The sequence below is a fragment of the Eumetopias jubatus genome, unplaced genomic scaffold, assembly GCF_037043125.1.
Source record: "Eumetopias jubatus isolate StellerSeaLion01/CBP00866 unplaced genomic scaffold, mEumJub1_p1.0 scaffold_9, whole genome shotgun sequence".
Taxonomy (NCBI): Eukaryota; Metazoa; Chordata; class Mammalia; order Carnivora; family Otariidae; genus Eumetopias; species Eumetopias jubatus.
In genome coordinates, this window is record NW_028274815.1 from 81,249,889 (window position 1) to 81,275,060 (window position 25,172).

Genomic DNA, 25,172 nt, shown 5'->3' on the forward strand with positions numbered 1-25,172 from the left:
CAGAGTGATCACATGTACTCACTGATTTGTGGAAGAGAAGTTTATCTGGGTATACACTGATGATGCTGACTCATTCTGGAATGTTTCTGCAAGGATGCATGGAAGACTGGTAAATGCAGTTGTCTCCGTGGAGGAGGACAGATGTTCCGGGCTGGGAACAAGACTACTTTTCCAAAGCATTGTTTTACCAAATGCACATCATACTCCTCTCGCGTTTCATTAACCAGACTGACTTTCTCCAGCTGTATTAGGGCTAACGGTGTGATCTTAGCCACCTGTCACCAAACATGGCTGAATTTCATGTTTCTTATTTGCAAAACCAAGGAGTTGAGTTAGAGACCTTTTAACATCTTTTCTAGCTTCTTCGAAGGATTCGTTTTAAGACTGAAGTACTTTAGGAAGTTGGTTGTACCTAAAAGCAATTTTTCATCTGAGGTGTTTAAGTTGGCCACGATGTCTGCACAGTGTTTTGCAACCCAGTCAACCCTGCTCCACAGAGAGCCAAGACAATGGAGATGTCTCAGATCAATTACACATGCCCCTGTCTACTCACATGGCCAGAAAGGGAGAGTGTGTATCACTTCCAGTAGATCCGATAGATGCACTAGATCTTCCTGTTTGTGTAGATGGGTGGGGCCATTTAAATCCTTTTAAATCAAGCCAAAAACTGGGATTCAGGCCAACAATTGGAGGAAGCCTGTAGCCTATTTGATCAGGATGTGTGAAGTCTTCTGGGATCTTCCATCAAATGGCTTTGTTTTCAGAAGCTTTCCTCTTGCTGCTCATTGATACCAACCAGTGCTTTGAAAGCCACTATTGAACATGGCTGGCTGGGATTCTCCAAAAAACACTTCCAGAATGGAAAGAGTCATGCTTTACTAAAGCAAGGAACTTAAATAAACAGTCATTTCTTCCCTCAGTGGAGGACCGTAATAGGCTGGATTTTACTGTTAACATTGCTTTGAGGCAAACTGATAAAACGGGGTCACTTAGGAGAAGGGTTGCAGATGTGCTAAGGCAAAGCTTGGCCACCCCAGAATTGTGTCTCAGGGTGACTGATTGGTGTGCACTTAAAGGCCTGGCTGGTGACTCAGGAAACACTTTATTAGGGCCATTGCCCTTGTGTGAGTGAAGCCACTGAGGTCTGCAGGAAGGTTCACACTGCAGCCAGAAACTCCATTTTATTGGTGCCCAGTGATGTTCAGGTTCCCCACAGATGGGCTCATTCTAACCAGATTTAAGAAGCTATTGAATTTCAGAATGTCCGTTTGTTCATTATAGTTGGCATATCCCTTCCCAGGGATTTATGGAGGTAACTGTGGGGCTGAATTTGGGATCTGAAGGCTGAATGGAATCAATGCCACTGGTAATGGAGGTGGAATTTTCCTGATGGAATTTTCAGGCAGTATAGTATGGCCATTAAGAGCATGGTTTCTGGACCCAGACCGGCCAGGATGGTTGGTGACACCGGAGAAGGTTCCTTAAGCTCTTTCACTGCTTCTGTTTCCTGATCTGTGAAACTGGTATAATTTCATCAGATAATTTCAAAGTTTGGTGTGAGGATGAGCTATGATACATAGGGTACCTAGAACAATGCTCAGCACATAGTAAGCACTCGAAGTGTTAATGGCTGTCGTCATCTAGAGGAGGGGTAAGCAAATTCTTCCTGTGAGGAGTCAGATGGTAATATTTCAGGCTTTGCTGGCCACACAGTTTCTAGCTCGACTACCCGATTCTGCCTTTACAGCACAAAAGCAGCCATAGACATTAGGTAAAGAAGTGGATACAGCTGGGAAAATAGGGAGCGGGCAGGATTCTGTCCTTGGGTTTGGTCTACTGACCCCTCATCTATAGAATCCCTGTGATACTGGAGCACCAGATGGAATTACTGATGTGTGCAAGGGGCCAAGAAGAAGATTGTTTAGTCTTTATCCTTAAGGTAATAAATCTCTCACCCTTTGGGAGGTTGGAAGGGGCAGATGGGGAGACTGAGGCACCCATTCTCATAGTGTGAAGGAGGCAAAATTGGATTCCCTTGACCTTATTTTGGTTCTTTTTTCCTAACCCTGAGCAGGTCAGTGCTCACACTGATAGCAAGAATCCCTTATGCTCATTTGAAAGGAATGAGGGACATAAAATCCTACCCACGGACCAGCTGCCAGTGAGGGATATTAAAGTATCACAAAAGATGGAATCTCCACTAAAAGGGATCTTAGTGGTCAACTATCAGATGCTTCTATCCCCTCAACTGCATCCTGTTCAAGGAGAAGTATGGTGCTTCCTCAACTGGCTTTGACTAAGAGCATCTTCCTGCAATGGCATCCTTGATGGCTGGGGTCAGAACAGCCCTTAGGTCTCTAAGACAGCCCTGCTCCAGGCCCCACATTTTAGAGAAATAAGGAACAAATCCCAAAGACTCCTTTTTAAATTTAATTTCAGTCTCCTAAGAAATTTTTTTGAAGGTTTGGCCAAAAAGTGAGCAAAAAGGGATTATGGAAGAAAGTTGCTTGAACCAAAATGGGCCCTTCTAAGCCTAAGGATATGGGGCAGGAGCACTGGGTTCGTGTGGGAAGAGGAGAAAATCACAGGTCTGCTCTAAGGACCCAGAGACAACTTAAACAACTTTTGTTTAAAGGTGACTGACCCCAGTTGCTAAAAGTGGGTGTCTAGGCAGGAGCTGGGTTCCCTGGATAATTAGAGTTCCTTCTTCCCTTTGGCTGGGAGGATGTGGTTTTGGAACCGCTTAGAAATCTTGAGTCTGAAGAGTAAGGTGTGGCTTGGTGGGGATGGCGGGGAATCGCCTATGGTTTTAGGGTCAGAGAACCACCTGGTTGCTGGCCATAGGCTCCAAACACAGCAGGTAGAAATTCAGATGTAGCATTCCTAAGTCTATATTAAATACTTTAGAAATATCCAGATACATGATATTGTGGCCTCATTTCAAGCCTCAGAAATATTAGAGTGAGCCTGGCTAAGTTCACGGTACCTTGTGTTCCTGGGTCACCTGATTTTCCTGGTTTGGCTCCTAAACATGTCCCTTCTAGATATTTCATCAACACACACTTAACTTTGGTCAAAGCTCTCCTGGCTGGGGTACACTCCTTTCCCTTAGAGTACCTTTCATGCATCAAATTTTACCCATTTTACATAGGTCAAAATAAATCCAAAATTCCCAGGGTTCTCATTCTGTACTGTTAGTGTGTGTGTGTGTGTGTGACAGAGAGAAAGGGAGAGAGAGAGAGAAGCAGAGAGAGAGTACACATACACGTGTGTATATATATATATGTGTGTGTGTGGAGTGTGTATGTATACATATGTACATACACACATGTTTAATTTTTTTATTTTGTCTTCCAAAATTTTCTCCTGTATTTTCTGAATATGAGGAGGTTGGGGTAGCAGGTACATGAGCCATATATTTGCCACTCTCGACTATTCAGTTAATAGAGTTAAGAGTTTGGAATTGAGTGAAAAATACCCTCTGCACAGCTGAAACAGACACTGTATTAGTTATCTGTTGCTGTTTAATACATTTACCTTGCTTGAATAAGGACAACTATGCATTAGCTCACAGTCTCTGAGGGCCAGCGATTCAGGAGTGCTGGCTCAGCTGCATTCTGGCTCAGGACCTTCATGAGGTTGCAGTCAAGATGCTGGCGAGGGTTGCCGTCATCTGAAGGCTTGACTGTGGCTGGGAGTTCTGCTTCCAAGAAAGCTCACAGCTGACTAAGTGTTGCTGGCTGTTGGCGGGAGGACCTCAGTTTCCCTCCATGCACACTCCCCACAGGGCAACTGAGTATCTTCATAACATGCGGCTGGCTTCCTTCAGAATGTGTGGTCCTAAATGCCACTGTGGAAGCTACCGTGCCATTTATGACCTAGCCTTAGGAGGCCCCTGCTGTTGTTTCTGCAGGTCAGTCCTGCTAAATAGTTAAGATACAAGGGCATGCCTCCTAGAAAGTGACCATCATCTGGAGAGGGTCATCTTGGAGGCTGGCTGCTGCAGATGTTATAATGTCCCTGGGTAAGATGTGGCACATGCTGACCCAAATCGGCTCTATGCAGGTGCTATTTTTGTGAACGTTTGCTTTCTTGGACTGCCCTCTGTGGGCCCTGGGCCTATAGATGTTGCCTCCACCTGGTTCAGCCACAGCTCCTCACTAATGCCCAAAAAATCCTTGGATTCTTGGATTTTCCAATAACCACACAAAGAGTATTTGATCACCAAATCCAGAGAGTCAAAGTCCACATGAATATGTGTACCTCTGATTCAGCATAACGCACAAGTGTGTGTGCAGTATTGTCCTGGTGTCAACCACTGATATTTTCTCATTGAAGAACTGGCCACAGACACTGCTCTAGAGAGCTCTGGTGGTGTGTCTGTCCTACTCATGGTCCTCTTCACTGGTTGACCTTTGACAGCTTCTGCATCCTGCTTGATCCATTGCGTTTCTCAATTTTAATTCCGCTGACACAGCAGTTAGAAAGACTCTCTGTATTGCTGAGGATCATCTTTAAAGGACCGAGTCCCACTGGCAGAATCCCATGAGCTCCATGAACTGTTCCTAGTGCTCTAGATCCTTGTGTTCTCATTCGCTCATCACTCATGCTCTCATTCATTGAACCATGACTCTGTGGGCACTATGTGCAGGGGTTTGGAGCCCTTTGTTCTCCTGTTGGCTATTGCACCATAGGTCAGACACTGCAGGGCTCAAGCTGGGCCCTCCTTCATCAGGGGAGGCTCTGCTAATGGCTTCTGCAAAGCATCCTTCTACAAAGTGCCAGAGAAAGCTGCCTGCAGCACAGGGGGACCAGATTTGAGAGCCAGCTCTCACTGCAGGTGAACAAGGCTTTCTGGGCTCACTCTACCAAATGGACCCTTGGAAAGGTCCTTCTTATTATTGTGTGGCTGTCTCCTCTGTTGTTTCTGATGTTCCAACATCCTAGTTACAGATGCTCAAAAGGCTTGTGGTCTTTGTGGGACTTTGCTCCTTTCCTGATTTTTTGATCTCTTCCACAAAGGCAAGTTCTCTGGTCTTCTCCAAGTACTTGTATATCTTGGTATCTTTGGTACTTGTATATCTTGGCCTCTAAATAGAGACAGGATTCAAATCAGCTCTTTTAAAAGGGGGAGTGGCTGGCGGAAGCAGGTAGTAATGTGAAGAGTCCACTGTAAGAAACTGAGGAAACAGAAAGGTGGCACAAAGCAGAAGTGAATACTCAGAAAGAGTGTGCCTCCGAGACATTCAGATGCAGGGCAGGGTGACACACGTGTCTTGGTTAAGAGCCCACATAAGCCCTGGTGTGTTCATGACCCAGCATTTGGGGCTGGGTACTAGAGGGGCTCCCCACTCATAAAGTTCTACATGGGGTCTAGGGACAAGAACCGTGCAACTACGTGAAAATGGATGCTCTCTGCTCAGAAAAGTGACCTAGAGGGAGAGGGGAGGCCTCTAGAGCTCAGGGGGTGATGGCAGCTTGTTCTTTCATTCAGTTAACTCAGACCGATGGAGTCAGCTCCCAGCTCAGCTGCCAGTGGGACGAAATGAGCCTCCGGGGCTATCCAGATTTGTCATTCATCAAGGTCGCCATCCCCGTGGTGACTACAAGGGTCTGCTTGGGTACGGACTCTAAAAAGTCACCATGAATTGACAGGTCAATTGTGTAGTCTTCTCCTCTGAGGGGATGTTTCAGGGAGTGTGTGTGTGTGTGTGTGTGTGTGTGTGTGTATGTGTGTGTGTGTTTGTATGAGGGTGGTAGTGACCTGCTGGTCCAGAATCATTAGTTTCCTCCCCAGTTTGAACCCTATGGAGATGTGAGAACATCCGAGCACTGACCTTGTTCTTCTTCTGCCAATGGAAGGAGAGTTTTTTAGGGCTTCCCTGGTCCAGCTCCCAAGTCCATCTTTATGTCAAGCCCCAGAACAGTTTTTTAAGGTACTCTAATTACCCGAAGAGAGCTCTTTCAAGGGGAAAACAAATTAACTATTTAATTAATATGTGTAATTCCACGTTTGCAGCAGGCGCATGGGGAAGGGGGAGGGACGGCTTTATTAGCACAGGCTGCGGGTTCCCCTGTTACTGGTGGGCCCTGTGCATCCCGTCTTCGAAGCACACGGCTCCCTGTGACCCTTTCAGGCTTTCCAATCAGAGAACCTGGTGTGAACTTAAAAGACCTTTGGTTACCCAGCCACATAGGATGGGGACAAGGAAACTTAACATTTTTTTGGCTGCCTGCTCTGATCTGGGCATCCAGGTACACCCTTTTCACCGGAGCACGTCCTCTGACCACCCCACACAGTCCGAGTCAATACGCCATCGTCCACAGGCAGCCAGCTTGATTTAGGGGCTCGGTGAGAATCTTCTACTCTACAGAGTGAGTTGAGGAATCATTCCTGTACCCTTGTGTGCATGAATCTCACGCATGACCCTAAGCCACTTCAGGACTGTTCCTCTCCCTCCCCCTACCTCATGCCCTCTGGCCCCCTTGCCATCGAAGATTCATTTGTTCTTTCTCCCAGCACTCCTCAAGGACAGACATTTTGCTGGGCGCTCGCCTTCCAGTCCTATGGTGATGAGTTCCTTTCTGCCACTTGGATCTGACAGTCCCAACCTCTGGAACTTTGCACCCAAAGCCACGATGCAATCCCTGCTTTTCTTTCTTGTTTGCCTCTCTCAAGTATTATTAACTTGGAATCATCTGAAAGAGTACAGCCAGTGGGCAGAACACCTGAAGGGAATTCTGGGAGTCTGGCTGGTTTGGGCTCAGCTGCTGTGAGCTACCATGGGTGCCAACTTCTGCAGGTGCTTCTGGAAGTCACGCTGAGCAAAGGGCACCACATCTTCAGTATGAGTTATAGACAGGGATGTGAGCCAAGCTAAGGGCTCGACCAGGGCTGGGGGTGGAGAGAGGGACTGAGTTTAGACTACCATTTTATGGGATATGATCTCTTTTGCCTTTCCCTTCCTTCCCTTCTCTATATGTATTTCTATATATGCAAATGTATATATGCATATGTATGTGTGTATCTAAAACTGTCTATATATGTATGTATTTATACACATATGAATCAAATGAATCAAAATGAAATAATTCAAGCTCTACTTTCAAAATGACATCTTTAGAATTGCTTATCAAAACATTATTGGTGGGAATGCAAGTTGGTACAGCCACTTTGGAAAACAGTATGGTTGTTCCTCAAAAAGTTAAAAATAGAGCTACCTTATGACCCAGCAATTGCACTACTGGGTATTTACCCCCAAAATACTTATGTAGTGAAGAGAAGGGGTACATGCACCCCAATGTTCATAGCAGCAATGTCCACAATAGCCAAAATGTGGAAGGAGCCGAGATGCCCTTCAACAGATGAATGGATAAAGAAGATGTGGTCCATATATACAATGGAATATTACTCAGCCATCAGAAATACCAACCCATTTGCATTGACATGGATGGAACCGGAGGAGACTATGCTAAGTGAAATAAGTCAAGCAGAGAAAGTCAGTTACCATATGGTCTCACTTATTTGTGGAACATAAGGAACAGCATGGAGGACATTAGGAGAAGGAAGGGAAAAATGAAGGGGGGGAAATCGGAGGGAGAGATGAACCATGAGAGACTGTGGACTCCGGGAAACAAACTGAGGGTTTCAGAGGGGAAGGGGGCAGGGGAGGATGGGCTAGCCCCGTGATGGGTATTAAGGAGGGCATGTATTGCAAGGAGCACTAGGTATTATAGGCAAACAATGAATCATGGAACACTACATCAAAAACTAATGAAGTACTGTATGGTGACTAATGTAACATAAAAAAAAAACCAATTTTTAAAACAAGGAAAATGAAAAAAAAAATCCCTATTTTACAGGTACAGCGGATGTCTCCAGAATTTGGGGGAGCTGTGATCAGGCAAAGCCCGGGGAGTCTGCACACCTGTCACCTTGCAGGATTAACCATGAGCTGGAGGTCTGGCACTGGGCACCAGGTAGAAGGCAAGCATGTGGGAAGATAGAAAAGCTCTAGAGGCAGAGTGCTCTGGCAGGTGAGCAAGATCCAGGTTTGGGTCTGAGCTTTGTCACCAGGCATGCCTGTGTGACCTTGGACACATCACTTGCCCTCTCTGGGCCTCTGTTTTCCCCTGTGTAAAATAAGTGTCCCTAAGTGACCCGTGAGTTCCTTGCAGAGCCAGCAGTGGAATCTGAGGACTGTTGTCATGGGCCAAGCGTCATCCCAGCGGCCCAAGTATCACAGCACCGCGGAGGATGATCACATGGCCTTGGCTCTATTCTGACATGCAGAGGTGAGGATGGCCGTGATTTGGGGCTGATACACTTGCTGAAGGGATTTTCCTCATCATTTCCAAATGAACCCCAGAGTGAATGGGGCTGGGGACGCCCCACTAGGGTCTCTGATTCCAGTTCCTTCACTGAACAGCTCTCGGATCTTGGACACAGAGCTCTTACATTCGCCCTCGGGGGTTTCGCTAGCAGAATATGTCTTTTGCTAGGTCAGAGTTTGGACTGTGCCTGTGGCAGCAGCTGCCTGGCGGGGTTGTTCACACTGCGACGGTGGGAACATCTCATGGATTCCAGGGTGAACGAGGAATGGCCTAAGAATCCTGGCCCATGATCAACAGCAGACTGGAACTCCAAGCCGTGGTTTAAAGGGCATTTTATTAATAACACATCCTAGTGAGTGCAAAGCAGCAAATCGATTTTCCAGAAAACACTCGACTTTAATTTCTTGGAAGTGTTTTTATAGCTTCACAGCTATAAACATTTTTCTCTTGGATTGAAAGACTGAAGTGGGCCCACTGAGCGCTCTGTGTTTTGGAAGTGTTTCCCTTGGATGGCATTCAAAGCAGCAAAATCCTCTTATACATCCCAATTTGGAAAGCCCCCATTTTGACTATAATTGACCAAGGATTAAATTCACATTTGTATTAAATGAGCAGGCAACTTCTTTCATTGACATATTTATAAAGGTAATATTCAAGACTTCTAATTTATGTGTTTTTCACCCAGGGCACTTTTGGGTTTTTTTTTTTTTTTTTGAATCATGGTCAAAATATAAAGATGAATAAATATAAAACTTTTGCTTATAATCTCACTTCTTATAACGAAGCACTTGTATTAGTGAATTTTCTTTATTTGTAAGTGACAACCCATCTCAAGGTAGCATATGAGGGAGGGAGGGGGAGAGAGAAAGAGAGAATCTATTGGCTTAAAAGACAGTAAATTTAAGTAAAACCTGAGAACAACACACTTCAGGCATGGCTGAATCCAGGGGCCATCAGGGTGCCTTATCTTTGTCTCTTTAATGGGTTTTCTTCGTGTGGTAGGTATATTAGCCACTGGTAGCTCAACGCTTATATTTGCACAGCAACCCACAAGAGTAAAGGTCATCTTCTCAGATATTTCTGTTCAGCTATGTCCTATGATCCTCTCTGGACTTCCTACTGTGGCCACGAGCATGATGTCATCTGATTGACCAGACCTGGGTGACATGTCCTCATTCATTCTACATGCTTCTGTCTTTGTATCACTGTTTCCTCATTTCTAAACATAGGAGAATTTTCTTCTGGTGTGTTTCATAAGGCTGTCAATTAGGTACCTTGTTTGGTGATTGCTTTCCATCATGTGCTTGATTTTTCTGGGGCTACAGCATTGCGCTACCGACGCAGGTGGGCATGGACATGTGTGGAGGCCGTCGTAAACTCAGGCAGTCCCTGAATCTGGTCCTCACCTCTTCTCCTCTCAGGATTTCCAGAGAGCTTTCTCCTTTCCTGAGACTTTTAGTGCCTACGATTAATTGCGCCCAGAGCCCAAGGTAGAAAATGAGGTTGAAACGAAAAGTTTGGAATTTATTCTTGGACAAATTGCAAAGCCTTGCAGTGTGTCTCTCATTGGCCAAAATCCAGGGCTGGTGTGTTCAAATGAAACATGGTAATCATTTGCGTTATTTGACTTATACTCAACATCATGCTGTTTCAATGAATGGTTTTACAGTGGCTGTGGTAGAAAGTGATTCTTTTTCCTCTCCAGAGATGAGGGACACCTCCCTTGCTAGGAAAGCACTTTGAGAACTGAAACGAGTCACCATTTTCTCAGGCTATGCTGAGAGCTCAGTGAATTGGTATTAATTAAAATTCCCCTTTTTGTGAGATTTTCCTTCAAGATCCAGAAACAAATGACTGGGGGAAAATGAGTAACATGACACCTCAAGTGCTGAAAGACCTGAAATGGTTCCATCTATGTCGTCTTACTTGGAGAGGCAGAGAGATGGGCTTGTGCTGGGTTTGTAGGTGGAGAAGCTGAGGTGTCACCTGAGTCACTTGTCCAGCGTCACAGGCTAGTTGGGGCCCAGTTGGAACCCTGACTCCTTCTCTGGGTCTCACCACTTCAGACACAATTGTACATTTGGGAGGACTTATTTTCATATCCTCCTGAGGAAACCAGACCTCCCGTAGTCAACAGAACTTGATACCACACATCCTAAAATTTAAAAACTCACCTACCAAAAAGACCTTGCAGTTTTACTCACTTGAACAGGCCTCATAACCTCCCACAGATCTTCCATGTCACACTCTGAATAAATAATCACTCCCCCTGTTATCAAATGTCCTTTGACCTCTTTTCAAGAACGCATGACCAGTTTTCCCTTTCAAACAGCTCTTTGAAGTCTGTTTACATGTGAGTGCAAGGCCTTCCCTCCCCTGTGGGTCACAGAGCAGTTACTGGAAGGTTGGTGGGAGGTGGTTCTTGGCTTCGGGTACAGATGAGTGTGCATCTTTGAGCAGGTTGGTGTTTAATGTTCAGGAACTGGAGCCCTTTGGTCAGAAGAAATGTGCAGGTCACCTCAAAATACAGAAAGAAAATGCAAAGCTACTCCCGTTGCAGTCAGGGAGGGAAGGCAAGAGCCCGTGCCCCTGGGAGGAACCCTAGGGTTCCTCTGAGCACAGTCCGAGAACCACTGGACTGGAGGCTCTGTAAGAAGTTCTGGGTATAAGAGCCTGTGAGGCCTATGGTGGGGGGTTGCTAGCAAAGACCTGCCCCTCACCAGGGCCCTCCCAGGAATAGACATTGGCCCCACATGCCAGCACATTCCTTTCCTCTCTTCGCTTCCTACACACCAGCCAAGATGGTAGGTTTCAGGGAAAACAGAAGGCGATGACTTGACCCCTTTCCTCAAAGAACTGATCACTAAGCTTCCATAGTAAGTGTTCCATACATGTTTGATGAATAGATGAGAGAACCTACTTGAGGTATACAGAAGCCAGAAAGTATGCCTAGAGTCCAATCCTCAGTAAGAGATACATTTGACATTGCACCCAGAACATACATCCATATGTCTGGATGCAACTGAAAACCCGGATGTACTCCATTCTCTTTCTCACATTTAAAAAATGCCAGTAGTGACCCACTAAAGTGTTTTCATAACCTGTTAATGGGGTCCTGCTCCAGAGAATGCTGGTGAAGTTGTGCTCACTGGTCATTCCCCCGAACTCACACTGGGTTACCTTTCAGCTTCCCCTGCTTCATCAAGGGTCAGCAAACTGCAGGCCCCAGACCAAGAGCCACCTATCACCTGTTTTTGTATGGCCCAGGGGTACTGGTTGAGCACCGTGAACCCAGGCTGGTGTGTCCCCCTCTACCCTGTTCCCCACTCTGTTCCCAATACCTGCTGGGCACTGTGCTTTGGGCTCCCAGTCTGGGAGCTGGAGCCTCGGTAACCTCACCTCTGGCCGCCTGAGGGCAGACAGTCGGGCTCTCCAGGAGGAGAGGGTCTGGGTGTCATATGGCAAAGAGGGGGCCTCAAGCCCCTTCAACTCCCCCATCACACTGATCTGACCTACAGGTTGCTCTTCTTCCTGAGACTGTCTGCAGCAGACGCGCCTGGGCCCAAAATGGGCCTACCACCCAGGTTAAGACATTGGCCCACAATGTCTTAAATGTTTACATCTGGTATTTTATAGGAAAAGCTTACCCAACACAGTGCTCTATGGTGATGGGCTGTGCATGACATCATTCTATAAAAACTCATCCGCTTTTTAAAAAATTAATTTTTAAAAAGATTTTATTTATTTACCTTAGAGAGAGAGTAAGCAGGGGGAGGGGCAGAGAGAGAGGGAGAGAAGCCGATGCCCCACTGAGCACAGAGCCCAAAATGGGGCTCAATCCCACGACACTGAGATCACGACCCAAGCCAAAATCAAGAGTTGGATGCTTAACTGAGAGAGCCACCCAGGCACTCCAAGACTCATCCACTTTTAATAACAACAAACACTAGTATTAGCTATCACTTATTGTGGCTCAGAAAGGTTAAGTAACTTGCCCAAGGCCACGCAGCTAGTAAGTGGCAGACTGGGATTTTGCAGCGATGGTTTGGCAGGAGAAGAGAAGAAACCACAGGGTTGATACCCTGCCATGCTGCCGGTATGTGCTGGCACTCCAGCCTCAGCTTCTTCAGGGCCCACCCTTGCCCCAGAACCACAGGGCAGCTGTCTAATGGCTCTCCTCATGCGCCCGCTCTGGGGTGGCTGCCAATGTTTCTTTTTAATTATCATGGTCCTGCATCGGGACACTGTGGCCAGAAGCTTCTATCTGTCCGGCATTTTCTTTCCTGTGTGGCCTCCCAGATTTAGTGGCTCCTTTGTGACTTGGCTAATTCCCCTCCGGAAACTTAGGTTTCCTCTTCAACTTCACCTTGTATTTCAGGGAGGAGATGACTGTTTTTAAGTGGTGCCCTGCTCAGTTTCTGGTGTGTCAGAGTTGACAAGCCCCCTGCCTCTTGTCCGCCCCGGCTCATCCTCACAGAGCAGACACATCTCACTTACTGGGCATCATCCAGGAATGTGCTCTTAAGTGGATTTTCCAGAATTGGAGCTCGCTGCTCTGAACACCCAACTTTGGAAACTTGTAACTATTTTGGTAACTATTTTGCACAGTCATCTTTGTAAGATAAATTACACCGCGACTCGTGTTCTTAAGCAGAGCTCCTTGTGCACATTTAATCTTTTCCCGAAAATGTAGCAGACTCATTAAAAACATTAGTTATTGTCAGGGCTGTGACCGAAAGGCAGCATAAGGTGGTGAACTGCATGACTTTGAGAGATTTACATAAAACCTTGAAGTTTCTGATTCCTTCTCTGTGAAATGGGGATGATACTGTGACAGACCTGGTAGAATCAGGTGAGGGGGAAATGAGAAAATTCTCGTAAAGTCTTTGGCAAAGTGATGGGCATGCAGTGTGCTCCCACTAGATGACTGATGTTATGATTCAAACATCATCCCACCTGGGATGAGTAGTTCTCGATCCTGACTGTGCACTAGAGTCCCCAGGGGGAGTTTTGAAAGTATGATGCTGGGGCCCCACCCCAGAGCAACTAAATCAGGATCTCAGGTTGCTTGTGCTTCAGCATTAATGCTTTTGTTTTGATTTGTCTGCATCTACGCCTGCTTCCCACCCACCCTCCCAATCCACCACTGCCCTTGGCCTCTATCAAATGCAGCTAGAGCTGGGGACCCATGCTTTGAGGTGTGTCCAGCTATTTGCTCCAACACTAAATAGCCTGATCCAAATTCTAGTTTTATTTCAGAGCTTTTCTGCTCCTCTTAAGAGCAGCTTATATTTATTAAGGGCTTTACCAGGCTCTTTGCCTGCCTTGATCAACCCTTCCCTGCACCCCACCTAGTTCCAGGCACCCAGGGAACACAATTTAAGGAGGCACTCACCCTCAGGGCCTTGCAAGTGCCCGCAGTGTGCATGTCATCATCAGTTTTGGGCCCTGGGCACCTGTTTGTCTCTCCCAAGTCTCTGTCCCACCCCACCGACCACTCTCCTCTGTTTTTTTCCCCTTCCTTCTCCATAAGGACTAGAATCTGTGTCTGTTTTATTGCCTGATACAGCACAATCCCCCTAGAACTACGACTGAACACACTAGGGGCTCATGCATGCACAAGCAAATGGTCCTTGCAGGAATCCTGTGCCTTAGGTACCATCACTATTCATCATTCCTCTTTTACAGATGGGGAAACTGAAGCACAAAAAGGCTAAGTAGTTTGCCCAGGGTCCCCAGAAAGTGGCAGCTCCAGCCTGGGCCTGAGGTCTTGTTACTTGCACCCTGCTTCCTGATTCCCTCACTCTCACTGCCGGGAGAAGCGCTGGCTCCCAAGTCCGTCTGGTCCAGGAAACCAGTAATCACTTTTAAAAAAAAAATTGGCTGGGTAAGTAACCAAGCCCTGAATACCTAAGAAGTGTTATTTCCTCTCCTCTTCCTGATAATCGAAGCCCAGCTATTATTTTTCAACAAATAAAACTGTTAGCCCAGAAAGTTGGAAGCGTCCTTTCTTTCTGTAGTCACAGCCCAAACCCCAGGCCTGCTTGCTGTCACTGCCCTCCACTGTGGAGCTGTCATCCCTGGGGGTGCTGCGGGGCCCACCCTGACCACTTCCGGCTGCTTCTGATCCAGCCACAGAGGAACACAAACATCTCAGAGGGAGAGTTAGACCCCACCCCCCAGAGGGGTGGCGGCCCCTTCTCCCTCACGGGAACCTGGCCAGGGTGGGGGCCCTGACAAGTGTGGACACGCAGCTTGCACCACTCTACCCAGCTGCTCTCTCCATGAATCAGCGGCGAGCGGGGGGTCTCCTGGCCAGCTGGGCAGGGCCTTAGCTCAGGTGGAGGAGGGCCTCTGAGGACCGTGGGATAAGGAGTTGTCAGTGTGGCTGCTCAGGGCCGGCCGGAGGCTGAGCGCGGCTCACCGCGTGCAAGGCTGAGTCAGAGGGACGAAGAGGTGCTTCTTTCTGAGAAGCCGTGTGAATTCCGAGTCATGGCACACTCTGACCCTGTCTGACAGACATACCGCCAACCCTAGCTTTCGGGGCTTAGGGTCGAAACCCTACCATGTAGCTCCTTCCTCCAGCCCAGAACCCATATCCCTCGGGATTTGTTTACCAGCCACCCAGTTGCCCAGTGATTCCCCAAATACAAACAATACGCTCACCTCAGACTTCTTTAGACTGTGATTTTGAACTGTGGGCTTCGGTTGTTGCCTAAATTTATTGCAAACACACCACTAAAATCATACATGCTCAGTGCCTCAGAATTTTGTGTTGGTCTTTAACCTCTCCACAAGGAGGGTTGGCTAATAATGATGTAAAGACAGGGGTAAAACTGGACCCTGAACTCGTTTACAGAAAACTCTACACTGGGAAAATCTGATTTTTTTTTAAGATTTTATTTATTTATTTGAGAGAGAGAGAATGAGAGATAGAGAACACGAGAGGGAAGAGGGTCAGAGGGAGAAGCAGACTCCCCGCCGGAGCAGGAAGCCCGATGCGGGACTCGATCCCGGGACTCCAGGATCATGACCTGAGCTGAAGGCAGTCGCTTAACCAACTGAGCCACCCAGGCGCCCCTGGGAGAATCTGATTATATACACTCCCCAGTGTGCCAGGTTTTCTTGATACACCCCCTGAAGCAAGAGCCTTATGTCGTATCCTGCAGAGTAGCTTCTTTCTGTTGGGACCCATTGCCTGTCCCTGAGGGTGGGACTTCGTATTGAATTTCTGAAGTGGCATTAGGCTAGGTCTGCACGGCCCAGTGAATGGAGTTAACTAGGGCCACCCATGTAACGGAAGAGAGCAGGTGATGGGATTATTGGCGAGTGAGAGCCCACCTCTCTCAGCTTGGCAGGTGCTCTTGTCTCTGGTCTGAAGTAGGTAATGGGGTGCACTTGGGGACAGGTTATGCTTCCAGGAAGCCTGATGTGGAGCAAATGTGCCCTGCAGAGAGCATCGAGGAGGGTTTTGTTTTGACTTTTGGTCAAAAGAGCGGAGAAGATCACGAACACGGCCCCTAGACACAAGACCACTCGCTCCCCAACCGCCCTCCTTCTTCTCGATCTTGCCCTGAATGATGGTCTGGCTACTCACCAAGTCAACACTTCATGGTGTTTTATTGTTGTTGTGGTGGTGGCGGTGGTGGTGATGGTGGTGGTGGTGGTTGTTTTAGCACGCTCCATGCCCAGCGTGGAGCCCAACATGGGGCTTCAACTCACAACCACGAGATCAAGACCTGAGCTGAGATCAGGAGTTGGACACCCAACTGACTAAGCCACCCAGATGCCTCCCCGCCCCTCCCCCGCCCAGTGCTCTTAATCTTCCAAAGTGCTGCTGCATTTGCTGCCAAAACATAGATTTACGTTCTTCCCCGTGTCTCCACTGCCTTAACCCAAACCCCATCATGCCTGGGAGTCGGGGGACTACTGTTCCAGCCTGCTAACTGGTCTCCCTTCTTCTAGTTTCACCTCAATCCAATCCTCCCCTGACTCTGTAACCAGAGCATCTTTCTGAAGCCCAGAAATCTTCCCAGCCATTACCAACAGCAGTGGCCCCTGACCATCTGTTACCCTGCAGCATGGGGAAGGTCCCACCCAGAGGGAGTGCTCTCCTCCTCCCTCCTTTAAGAAAACACAGCAGCCTGCACATGAGGGGGCTGCACTGCAGGGATCCCCTTGGCGGAATCCTAGTTAGTAACACATTACTTGCACCACTCTACCCAGCTGCTCTCTCCATGAATCAGGGCATCGTAATTGAGCAACACTAGCCCAGAGGTAGAGTCCAGGAGGCCTTTCACAAACTCTCCCCAACCTACCTTTTGATTCTCGTTTTCCATACAGTGGCCTCCACCCACCCCTTCTGTGCCATTCCTGCAGCGCACGGTTTGTGTTCTTCCTTGCACGGATGGGCGGTCTCTGCAGGGGGCACCCTTCCTGCTTTTCTCCACTTGCTCTGTTCCTTTGACTTTTCTGTCCCAGCCCAGTGGCCAAGGCTTCCTTCATCCCCTCAATGTTTTGTGTGCATGCTTGTTACAGCGCTTTATTGCATCCTATTACGTTTTCTCATTCTGATTTTTTAAAAATCAACCTTTTTAAGGAATAATTCACGAACAGGAAAATGCACCCATTTTAAGTGTGCAGCTTGGTAAGTTTTGACAAGTGTGCAAACCTGTGTAACAACCACCACAGGCAAGATATAGGATATTTCTGGCACCCTGAAACGTTCCCTTGTGTCCCTGCCTGGTCCCTGCTGCCCACCCCAGCTCCGGGAAACCACTAATCCCATTTCTGTCATTACAGGTGAGCTTTGTCTTTCCTGGCATTTCACATACAAGGAGCATGGAGTTTGTGCTCTTTTGTGTTGAGCTTCTTTCACTCAGCGGACGGTTGTGGGGATTCATCCGTGTGTGTGTGTGTGTGTGTGTGTGTGTGTGTGTGTAGGTCATTCCTTTTTCAAGAGCGCTCTTCCATTGTACAAATATGCCACCATTTTGTTTGACAGCTTCCCTGAGCTTTTGGCTGTTGTGACTAAGTTTGCTATGAAGTAAAGGTCTTTTGTGGACATAGGTGTTTATTTCTCTTGGGAAAATATCTAGGATCGGACTCACTGCGTTAAAGGGTAGGCATATATATAGTTTTATTAAAAAAGTATCACTTTTGGGGCGCCTGGGTGGCTCAGTTGGTTGGGCAATGCCTTCGGCTTGGGTCATGATCCTGGAGTCCTGGGATCGAGTCCCACATCGGGCTCCCTGCTCAGCAAGGAGTCTGCTTCTCCCTCTGACCCTCTTCCCTCTTGTGCTATCTCTCATTCTCTCTCTCTCTCAAATAAATAAATAAAATCTTTAAAAAAAACAGTATCACTTTTCCCCAAATCGGAGGCGTCACTTATGTTCCCACCAGTGCATATGAAGTTCCCGGAGCACCATGTCTATGTCAACATTGTTGTCAATCTTTGATTTTAGCCATGCTGGTGTGCAGTACTATCTCATTGCATTAATTTATATTTCCCCTTATCACGCTGTATTTTCATTATTTAAGAATCGTTCTCCCCCCTCAGACTTCAGCATGGGGACAGCTGTGTTGAGCTTTGCTGGTTGAGTGAACATGTTGTGAATACGGACACAGTCTCTGCTCCTCACTCAACCTGGGACATCCTGAGAAGAGGCTACATTAGCACCGGGACTGAGGAAGTTCTCGGGCCGATGTGTTAATCCTGGGTCAGTCCAGGGCAAACCGGGATGGTTGGTCACCCAGGGGAGGCGGGTAGCTGCTGGATGGCAGGTGTGATATTGAGTCATGATTACACCCAAATGGAACTTTCTTGTGTGGACGGTGGAAAAATGCCATCTTTCCAGTTCAAGGGAGCTCAGGTTCTCTCAGTCTTATGTATCTCCTCAAGTATTTAGACTGGTCCAAGATTCTCCACTTGCCCCTTCTCACTGGGAGCTGCCTGTTGACCTGGTCCCTGGTCTCATGAGCCACGTGCTTTCTGGGGGAGGTTGGAGAGCCAAGGAACTTTTCCAAGGCCCCTTGCAGCTCACTGAGGCTGCTGGAACCCTGAGGCTTCCCTCAGGCCGTCTTCCTAGGCATCCTGCCTCCTTCAGCCCAGCCCCCTTGCTCCCAGCCCACGGGCTTCATGCTGGAGGTGGAGCTTCAATACAAGGTTTGCCTAGAAATCCAGACACAGATGCTTCCTTGTCTTGGGTCCCCTCCACCCCTCTTCCACTGCAGCCCCAAACCCAGTCATATTCCCTCATACTTCTTGTGTTATGTGCTGGCTCGAATGTGTATTCCCTCTCCGGTGGCTTCCAGGCTTTGGGCTCTTGATAGATAAGGATATGTTTTTGAGTTACAGCAAATAAAAGCAAAAATAAAAACAAAACTCTTTTCTCACGGCTTTTAAGATGAGCCTGCTGACAATCAGCCCGGTGGCCATGTTGGCACCTGGCTTCTGTTAGGGTGGCATCCAGGGAAGTTTGCCCGCTGCCTTGCAGGGAGGGTGGTGAGCTCAGGAGAGGAGGACAGGAGAGAGAGGTGCCTCCAGAGGGTGGTTTGAAGGCTTCTTGGAAAGCTGAAACTGAAGCCTGAACTTGAAAGGGAGGGCAAACTGTGCTAAGCGGGTTGTGGGCCTGGAAACTCATTTCAGAGGAGCCTGGCCTGAACCAAAGCACAAAGCTGGCTGAACCTGCCATGTGGGGACACTGATAAGGCAGCCTGACTGCAAGGAGGATGTGCATTCTAGGGGAGATAAGAGTGGAGGGTGGTGGTACAGTTCCTTGGGAAGTTCACCTCAGATCACCTGCTGGTTTCTGATCGGCAGAGCTGGACACCAAGATTGGCCTTCTCGCCATTCCCAGTGTCTTATATTCACAGCATGCCTTTCCTTGACACAACATTTCACCTCAGCCTTCACCACCATCTCACAGAGCGGGTGCAATTATTTCCATCCGTAGAGAGGAAACGGGGCCCCACAAAGGCAAATCATCTGTGTTAGGTCCTAGAGCCAAGTCATTCAGTCATCCCACAAATACTTGTGAGTGCCCCTGTGTGCCAGAGATGAGCACCATGAACTTTCATTTCTTTTGTACTTTGCAAAATTTTCAAAAGACTCAGTAGGAGGTTGCCTTCTTACATGAAAATCTGCATGGATTTTGTATCTTTTCTGAGTCTCCATAGCACACAGAACATGCATGGGAATATCTCTGAAATTACATATGCCTACGCCCATGTACATGTGTCTGGGAAAGGTAGCTTCAAAGCCACGCCTGGCTCAACACGAACTGCTACCCTGATAACCAACAATAACTGAGAGCAGTTTAAAGCTCTACTGAAGGCTCTTAAAAAAATCAGTGTGTGTGTGTGTGTGTGTGTGTGTGTGTGTGTGTGTGTGTGTAACATTCATCACTGCAAAATGAAATGAGTTGGGATGGAAGGCGACCTCAAAGCTGGGCTCGGAGCCCCAGGCTGCTGGTTTCTGGGGAGACGGCAGCCCTGACTGACTGAGCTGCTTTTCAGTTCTCCTACCCCCGGGGAAGGAAAAACCTGGCCCTGAGTATCTGGGGGATGTGGCTCAAGACTCCACTGGCTGGAAGCTCTTCCTTTGTATTTTCTCATGTTGAAAACAGGAGGTGACATCCAGTTAAGGAAAATTCCAGGGAATTTGTCTTGATTAATCCTCTGAAAAATGAGCAGGGCAGCCAGATGACTTTTCCAAGGCTCCTTTTCAGCTGGTTGGATCAGTGAGTCTAAGGTTCCCATAAAGGGCCCTTTCTGGTTTCCCTGGGGCTGTGTTTGTAACCATGTCATTTCCAGAGGCAGGAGGCCTGGCCCAGCTCCTGAGCTGGACTCAGGGAGCTGTTGCTGCTTCTAGGGTGTTTGAAGACACGGATTGTCTGAGGTAGCTTCATTGAGCTCCAAGCAAAAATAAATTTCAGGAAGGGCTCCCTTTAAGAAAAATGAAATAATGAGAACTGGCATTGATTGGCCATTTTGTGCCAGGCCCTGTGAGGTAGTTTTTATTTATTTTTATTATTCTCGAGATCAAGACACACATTCTATTTCAAGGCAGGCAAGGAACTGGAGAAAGTGATCAAAATAAGCATAGGTTACGCAAATTGATCTCATGTAAAAACTGTATGATATTTGGAGCCTAAGCCCTTAGTATCTATTAGACCATAACTTTTTACATGATGGCATCTAGAACACTTCAGGGCTCTAAAACTGAAATACATATCTATGCATATACACGTACATTAGAAGTAACATGTATTTATTGCCAAAGCCTTAAAAAATCAGTTCATAAAGGTGGAAATAAAAGCTTCCTCTTCCCCTCAGATTCTAATCTGTATCTCCCTCTATAGCTTAATTTATTTTTTTTAACTAAATGGAGTGATACCAGGGGCACCTGGGTGGCTCAGTCGTTAAGCGTTTGCCTTCGGCTTGGGTCATGGTCCCGGGGTCCTGGGATCAAGCCCCACATCGGGCTCCCTGCTCCGTGGGGAAGACTGCTTCTCCCTCTCCCACTCCCCCTGCTTGTGTTCCTTCTCTCGCTGTGTCTCTCTCTGTCAAATAAATCAAATCTTAAAAAAAAAAAATAAATGGAGTGATACCATACATATGATTTCCCAGCATTTTCCTTATTAATGGAAATCTGTGCACAACACTGCTTATACACCTATCTATACTTCTTATCCTGTGCCCAGGCTGTGCCATAATTTCTTTAACCACTTCCCTACTGATGGTTCTATCATGAGGTTTTTGTTGCAGTATCAGAAAGTGACTCAAACAGGCTTAACCAATGAAGAAATTTATTGGCCCATGTAACTGAAGTCCATGGAAAAGGTAGCTTCAAGATAGGCTTAATCCAGTGTGGTTCTAGCTTCACTGGTTGTTAGTCTTGTTATCTTTGGCATTTCCTCTGACGTGCCCTCCTCTGCGAGTTGGATTTTTTAGAAGGCTGCTTCCCCTCACTGTTGTAGCAGTACCAGGCTTTATAGTCTTTCCTCAGGGTGATGAGGGAGAGAGAAACCCTGTTGCCTCCCATGCGAAGTGAGGGTCGTGTGATTCACCCTGTTGGAGTCCTTGATGTACTGTCCCCTGGCCAGTGACCAAGCACTGACCAACAGTCATCTATGGAAGCATTTGGGCCATACATCCTCCACAATGGACTCTTAGAATCAGTCCAAATCTTTCGAGGTTGGAAATGCTATTTAAAAAAAAAAACCAATAGCTTTATACTGTGCACATAGGGCTGCTTACTTGTGCCAAGGCCCATTTTGGATAAACTTTGAGAAATAAAATTGCCGGGTGAAACGGAATGCGACTTTTAAATTTTGCTTGGCATTGGCACTTTATCCTCCAAAGAAGATTTTAACAAGTTCTGTTTACAAAAGCTGTGCCTGGTTCCTTTTATCTCACTTACTTCTTAGAAATCTTTTGGTCCCTGCCAAAACAAGTTAGATTTCCTATTATGTTAATTTATGTCTCTTTCATTTTTAGTAATCTTGAACCTAGTTTTCATGTTCATGGGCTGCTTCTCTCCTTCTGTAGATTGGGTATTCATATGTTTTGCCCAGTTCTGTCTTGGATTTGTAGGAATTATTAATTTCTTATGAGCATTAACCCTTTGTGGGTGATGCATGCTGCCAACATTTTCCCCTAAGTTTTCATTTGTTTGGTAAACTTAATTTTTTCCCAATAGTGTCTTTTCTAGATGAAAGGATTTTGCTTTTATGTAGCTGAAATGATATGTTATTTTCCTTCACAGTCTCTGAATTTTAGGTCATGCTGAGTAGTCCTTCCTCTGTTGACGATTGTAAAAATAACCCCCTACATTTTGTCTTTAATTTTTTAATTTTAATCTCTGATCTATCTAAAATATGTTTGTTGTAAAGAGTGTGGTCAAAAGTTGGATTTGAACTTCATCTGTCTGGCCCTCAAGCTAGGGGCCCCTCACTGCCTGCCCCCCTCAGACAAGCAGGCTGTCAGTCTCCTTGCCAACTTCACCTTTCCAATGGACTAACCCCGGAACCACACACACACTCACACGTCAGGAAAAAAGATCAGGGCTTGTCATCTAGCCATGGATGTGCCTAGAAATAGTGTCAAAGAGCTGTCAGGAGGATGTTCTCACAGTGCAAGAAGTGAGGGACTACACTTCCTGGCCAGGTTTGAGCTTGAACCAAGGAAAATGAGCTGATTGGTCTGTTTGGAAGCAGCCCTGGGGGCTGTAGGTATAAAACTTCCTTTGGATTTCTTGGTCTGGAATATCATGAAACTTTTCAATCTCTTTGTTTTTCCTAAATGTTCTTGTTTGATCCAGCCATTAGGTCTGGTGGTTCTCAATCTTCAGAGTATGTAAGGACCAACCACTTAGACAACGCAGTAAGAGGGGCGCCTGGGTGGTTCAGTCATTAAGCGTCTGCCTTCGGCTCATGATCCCAGGGTCCTGGGATCAAGCCCCGAATTGGGCTCCCTGCTCCGCGGGAAGCCTGCTTCTCCCTCTCCCACTCCCCCTGCTTGTGTTCCCTCTCTCACTGTCAAATAAATAAATAAAATCTTAAAAAAAAAAAAGAATACTCAATAAGAGACAGATTCCCAAGACCCCATTCCTGGTGCAGTAGGTCTGGGGCCAAAGGGTGAGAGATTCTGTATTTCTTCCATTGTTATGGCTTGAAAGTCTGTGTCTTACCCAAATTCATATGCTGAAAGCCCTCCCAAAGATGATGATATTAGCAGGTGGGGCCTTTGGAAGATGATGAGGTCATGAGAGTGCAGCCCTCATGAATGGGATGAGTGGCAATGAGGGAGCCCTCAAAGCTCCCTGCTCCTTCTACCATGTGAGGATACGATGAGAAGTCTGCAACTCAGAGGAGAGCCCTCACCTGACCATGCACACACTCTGACCTCAGATTTTCAACCTCTAGAACTCTGAGAAATAAATTTCTGTTGTTCACAGGCCACCCAATTTGTGTTGTTGTTGTTGTTGTTTACTTTTATTTATTTGAGAGAGAGAGGGAGGGAGAGCACAGTAGAGGGAGAAGGAGAAGCAGACTCTCCCGCTGAGCAGAGAGCCCGAGGCGGGGCTCGATCCCAGGACCCTGGGATCATGATCTGAGCCGAAGGCAGACGCTTAACCGACTGAGCCACTGAGGCGCCCCCAGTTTGTGGTGTTTTGTTACAGCAGCCTGGACAGACTGAGAAATTCATTGCACAGGTATTTCATGAGTGTTCAGAGTGCTGTTCTCAGGGCCATGGTTCAAATATGGTGAACGTAGTAGATAGGTTTCTGTTTTCGTGTAGCTGACATCCTATTTGGGGGAGTTAGATCCTAAGTAAATAAAGAAACAAAAACTCACCTGGACACCTAAAGGGTCCATTAGGCAACATGATGGTTCTGAACATGTTGGGTTGGAAAGAGGGCCTGTGGCCTACACGAATTAGAACAGAAACAAGAATTCAATCACTGGAAAATCTTTATTAATTCCCTCCCTCCCTTCTACCCTCCCCACCTCCCCAGGTATTGACAACTGAGAGTGGACTGGAAATGATGAAAAAGGGAAGTATGGTGGATTTCTCAGAAGTTCATGGTGTGCTCCTCCACTGCTCTTGTCAGCCCTTACTCGGAATTTTCACAAATCTTCAGTGAAATGGCTTACAGTTCTGAAAACGTACGAACCACCCTCAGAACTCTTTCTTGGATGTCAAATGGATAAAATAGTACCTCTTTAATAGCCTAGATCTCACATCCTCTTGCCATTCCAAGGCAGAAGACAATAGTGCTCCCCTTTTGAAAAGCCATGGTTTGTGGTCAACAAATCTCTAAGCTCAAAGAAAAGAGGAGAGGCAAAAATGCAATCCTACCTTACCCAGTAACAAGCTTCTTTTATATGGTTTCATTTGGCTTTCCTCAGAACCCCCTAAAATTGGTGTTAATTGTATGATGAGAAGATGGAGGAGTGAAAGGTCAAGTGACTTACCAAGGTCAAAGAGCTTACAAGTAGCTCAGTCAATTCTCAACCCAGCTGTTCCACTCTCAGCCCCATGCTCTTTTTATTTGATCAGTGATGACCTGCACATTGTCCCCAACTTCACCATAAGACTTGAGGTTTGGTTTTTGAATTTAGTTTTGGTAATTTTCAAAGAGGCTAAAACATTAAGATTTTTGCTGGCTGTCTTAATTATGTATTGCTGCGCAAGTACTACCCGCCCCCCCCGCCAAGTCCAGTAAAACCACCACTATTTTGTTTTCTCCCCTGATGTTGTGGGTGGGCTGGGGTCAGTCAGGCAGTTCTGCTCCACGTGATGTCAGCTGGGTCTGCAGTCATGTGGGAACTTACTTGGGCTGAGGGGGGTTCAGTGTGTTTCCCTCACATGGTTGGCATCTTGGTGAGGACAGCTACTGACAGGGTGTCTCTTCTCCGTGTCATCTAAGGGCCTCTCTGCATGGTCTTCCACATATTTGCTCCTTTGGGGTAGCCTATTTCTTACACAGTAATTCAGAACTCTCAAAAATATAAAACTGGAAGCCGCTAGGTGTTTTGTGAGGTGTTGGCCACAGATGGAATAACACTTTCCCTGCTTTCCTATGGGTAAAACAGTCACACCAGATGCAAGTAGAAGGAAAACAAACCACTTCTCTCAAAGGAGGGAGTGACAAAGATCTGCAGCCTTCCTTCATCCACTGCAATGTCTCATCAGGAGTTCTCACTGACATGCTGCTAAGTGAAAAGGCGGGAATATTTTTCACAGTGGCACTCAATAACTCAGAGTCTGTAACGTTCCTTCAATGGAAAAGGATATGGAAACTGAAGGAGAAAATTCTACAAAGCTGGCAC

At 46.8% G+C, this 25,172-nt stretch overlaps 1 protein-coding gene across 1 annotated transcript in view; it reads left to right on the forward strand.

The window, feature by feature from the left end:
- The window catches only part of IL1R2 (interleukin 1 receptor type 2), a 64,841-nt gene extending 55,899 nt beyond the window's left edge, over positions 1-8,942 (forward strand). The window contains exon 10 of the mRNA XM_028103963.2: positions 7,864-8,942. Within this exon, the coding sequence (XP_027959764.1) occupies positions 7,864-8,018 (155 nt within the window). The 3' untranslated portion in view covers positions 8,019-8,942. The remainder of the gene's footprint in view (positions 1-7,863) is intronic.
- The last annotated feature ends 16,230 nt before the right edge of the window (positions 8,943-25,172 follow it).